General features: G+C 52.6%; 1 protein-coding gene across 1 annotated transcript; it reads right to left on the bottom strand.

Annotated features, from left to right (window-relative positions):
* Positions 1-1,413: 1,413 nt before the first annotated feature.
* Positions 1,414-2,534, bottom strand: LOC124654508 (transcription factor HEC2-like). Its single transcript, XM_047193510.1, has one exon. The coding sequence runs from the start codon at positions 2,421-2,423 to the stop codon at positions 1,716-1,718; it is 708 nt and encodes a 235-aa protein (XP_047049466.1). The 5' UTR covers positions 2,424-2,534; the 3' UTR covers positions 1,414-1,715.
* Positions 2,535-4,265: the final 1,731 nt, after the last annotated feature.

Below are 4,265 nucleotides of genomic sequence, written 5' to 3'. Positions count from 1 at the left end.
CACAAATATCCTTAATTTAGACCTTTTTTCTATTTATACTGTTTGATCCGTTGGATTAGAATCTATAGGATTGTATAGAAGATAGCATTGAACTATGTTTTAGAGTAAAATTTCCATCAGCTAAAACCTCATAATATGTAGGTTCTAAATCGGACTAGTTTGCTGAAAACGACATGAAAGGTGACTAGGTTCCGACGCGGTAGATAGCGGATTTATGGCGGAGATTACAGGTCCGGTGGTCCATCGACAAGGTTTACTGTTGGCTGAACCCACAAATCTACATGCATGCATGGAATACACAGTTCGATGGGGTCATCTCTGACGTCGTTGATGGACGAGATGAGATCTTCTCCGTGGCAACTTACATAATTACATTGCAGTAGTAGCTTGGAGAGAGCGTGATTAGCTACGCCTCAATCAAAAGCGTGACTACCATGGCCGAGCTGAAGCTTCCTTAGGTCCTTATTAAATAGTTAGGATCGACTTAGGAGTGATAGTTTAGTGAGAGCACAAACAAAGAACATCAATTATTGATCATCACAAAGACACGATCGATCCCCCACAAGTTATACGATATCAACGACAGATATCTTAATGCTCATATATTCCATGTTCCAACCATGTGACGGTTCCACCGGTCCATGCAATGCACGACGGACCACAAACAAGTTGCGCGGCAGAGCCAACAATACCGAACACTACCGAACGATAGATCGATCCATGGCCGGCTGGACCATCGATCCATGCTACTGAGTACTGGCTCGATCGACCGGCCATAACTCGGCAACGGTTTCGAAACAACAACAACTGCTAGCTAGATCGATCAGGGGACCCCGAACTGTTGGCTTGACCCCGTATTCATGGCCGGTGGACGATGGTACAGACACTGCCACATGCGGCAAGCACGCGACGGCTGCAGCGGCTGCCGCGCACACCTGACCTACCGGCCGGCCGGCCGGGACGACATAGACGAATATTGGCTCATCGATCGTTTACCGTTGCGGCTCGCCGAAGTTAGCTCTCATGCTTCGGTTTCCGGTTGCTTCGTCGGCGAGTCACGTAGCCGTGCCGGCCGGGCTATGTACGGGCGTACGGCCGGTCGGCGTCCTCGTCGGCCGGCAGCTCTACGGAGCAGCGGCCGATCAAGTAGTTATTGCTCTACGGAGGTAGCCGACGGCGTGACGACATGGAAGAAGCAAAGGTACGGCCGGCCTCTCCCTGGCATGTTTTGAGCTCGCCATTGATGAGCGGTCAACTTTGTAGAGTGGTCAGGTCGATCGGCGCTGCGCCTCCGCCGTACGTACGTGGTACTCCTGGACGAGCGAGCGAGTGGTGAAAGGACAGTGGTTCTTGCTCATGCATTCAGGTGCATGCATGCGGACGGAACTTAAGGATGATCACACTGTTGCAACATGCATGACAAATTCTACTAGATTGATAATAAGGTAAACGAGTGTACAAGCATGCACGGGCTGCGAGTCCAAAATAAAGCTTGGAGAGCAAACCACGTAGTAGAGCTAGCTAGCATGCGGTAACAAGCACGACGATAAACGTAACTACAACAAGCTAGGTTTCTACATCTTTACACAGACGACAGAAGCACAGAGCTACAGAGATCATCCGGGGAACTTCAAAAGCGATCGAGGACGACGAGCTGGTGCGCGCGACAATTGATAACGAGACGATTATTGGTAGCTGAAGCGCCGCTGGGCGAGCTACCACGGCGCGTGCTGCATCGGGGCGGAGTGGTAGGCGCCGGCGCCGAACGCGGCGGCGCGGTGGGCGGCGGTGGCGGCCGCGGCGAGCTCGAGCGACTGCACCTGTGACTTGAGGAACTTGACGTAGTGGATGGCCTCGTCCAGCATGGAGGCGGTGTCCATCTTGGTGCCGCCCGGGACGAGGCGCTGCAGGACGCGGATGCGCTCGCTGATGCGCTCCCGCCGCAGCCGCGCCGCCACGCTCTGCGGGTCCTTGGAGGTCCGCACGTTGCGACGCTTCGCAGGGCGCGGCGCCGCCTCCGAGTCGTCGATCTCCACCGGCTGCAGCGCCGCGATGTGGAAGATCATCTCCCGCATCGCGTCCGACGATGACGAGTACCCCTGCGGCGCGCCGCCGGTGGTGACGGCGCCAGGAGACATCACGTACTCCTGGTGCCCGCCAGCGCTGTTGCCGTACGCGGCGGGAGGGGAGTGCAGGTAATCCTGGTGGTAAAAGTAGCCGTTTGCCGCGTCGGCAGCAGCGCAGGTCGTCGACACGTGCGGCGGCGGCGAGAGGCTCTGGGAGGGAGTCTGCACGGGAGAGATCGGCGGGGAAGCGTCCGGCGTGAAGGACTGGTCGTTGAGCGCCTGCTCCAGCTGGAGCATGGTGTTCATGAGCGCCAGCTGCGCCTCCGGGCTGGAGCTCATCAGCAAGTCGAAGTCCATGAATGACCTAGGAATTCGGTCGATCGAGCTTCTGCAAAGGATTAGATTGGAGACTCTACGATCGAGCTTGAGGCTTGAGTTAAGAGCTAGTGGCTGTTTGAGGAAGGTATTTTTGGCTGTGCTGTTGTCAAACCGCAAGTGGAGACGCCTATTTATAGGAAGCCGGGACGGTAGGACCGTTGCAATTTGGAGTGGACTGTGCTGCTTCCTCTGTAGCATCAGCTCACACTAGCGGCTACCACTTCTCTTTAACTATTAAATACTTTTTTCTTTTTATTATTTTTCTCTACGTCCTTTCCTTTGCCTCTCTGGTAGCTCCTTCCTGGAACCGAGATGTTCAGATAAACTTTCGCTTTCTTCGATTTTCCGTGAGAACGACGTCTGCACAAAATGTCTCAGAGAACGCGGATCAGCCCGCCGTAATCGCTAGCATTAAGAATGCCGACTACTGCTTTGGCCATCAAATTATAAACTCGAGTCCTCTGATTGGGCTAGTGGCGAGGGTCGGTCACTTCTCAGCTCGCCGTTGCCTGACACGTGGAAGATTACGTTCGCGATCGCCTTTTCCGGCGTTGCTGTCCACGTATCTGCGGTGGAGCACTGTGTAGCTGGCTTCGAAAACGAAAACATGCAGTCGGGCTGACTGACGACGGTTATGTGCGATGAATCGCGCGCGTGTTACAGAGCAAACTTGCGGTTAAATTAGGACACGGCTTCGTTCTCGGTCCTTCTAAAACTTAATTCTTGTCACCTAATTTTATGTCTAATTTATGTAATGGGAAAGGATGTGCAATCCTAGAGCTACAGGTAATCAAAATTACTAGTTCTCGGTAGACTAAGAATTAATTAAGCTTGTGCTCAATAAACTTTTGCACCGCCGAATTTGTATTATGATTCGTGCACAAGTTGCAACTTGGGTTATAACTAAGACTTTTTTTTTTCAGTTGGACTTGGAAGTGGGGTTCGAAACTAAAAAAATTCAATTGGAAGTGAGGTTGCAGCTACAAGTCGGCCAGTTCTCGGCTCACCACTGCCTGACACGTGGAAGATTACGTTCTCGATCGTCTTTTCTGCCGTTGGTATCCATGTATCGCAGTGGAGCACTATGTAGCTGGCTTCGAAAACTAAAACATGCAGTCGGACTGACTCACGACGGTTATATGCGTGTTACAAAGCAAACTTGCGGTTACATTAGGACACGGCTTAAACTACTTACAGTGGAAGTAACTGTTGCGGTCAGAAATCCACCGGCGGACAGCGACTGGCAACACCGTAGAGCCGGGAATCTCACAGGACTGCGGCTGGCCCTGGTCCCTCCGAGCGACGGCCCGCAAAGCCTTCTGGTCACACGTCCGATCGTTGTCGCAAGAGCGTGCCACCCGACCTATACACGGTCGGGAAGGTGTTGGATGATGACTCGCTTAGTTTCTGCATGGCATACACGTAAACGTTAAATACGAGCCTCGATCGGCTCTCGGGTTATCTCGTGAATCGGCTCAAAGAGCCGATCCACCCATGATTCGTACGAGGTGTACGAATATATGGTGGTCTCGCTTGATCAAGATAAAGCTAAAGCGATCTACGACGATTTAGGGTTTTCACCGCATAATCGGATCATCCTACTCACGATTGGGCCTCGCGCTCGCGTACGGTGATCGTAAGCCGATCCTAGACAGGGCCTAAAAACCAACACGAGGTTGATCCCGGAACATCCCTGTCTAGGGCTAGCAAACTACACCCTACACGCCGCTGGATCCTCCAACCCTTTGTAAGGCCTAACTATTGCGGATATTAAACTAATCCTTGAAGAACAAGGAGCAACCGTAACGGATCGGATCTACT

The sequence above is a fragment of the Lolium rigidum genome, chromosome 5, assembly GCF_022539505.1.
Source record: "Lolium rigidum isolate FL_2022 chromosome 5, APGP_CSIRO_Lrig_0.1, whole genome shotgun sequence".
In the NCBI taxonomy this organism is placed as follows: domain Eukaryota; kingdom Viridiplantae; phylum Streptophyta; class Magnoliopsida; order Poales; family Poaceae; genus Lolium; species Lolium rigidum.
The sequence above is the reverse complement of the archived record's forward strand: the minus strand, read 5'-3'. Positions and strand labels throughout refer to the sequence as shown.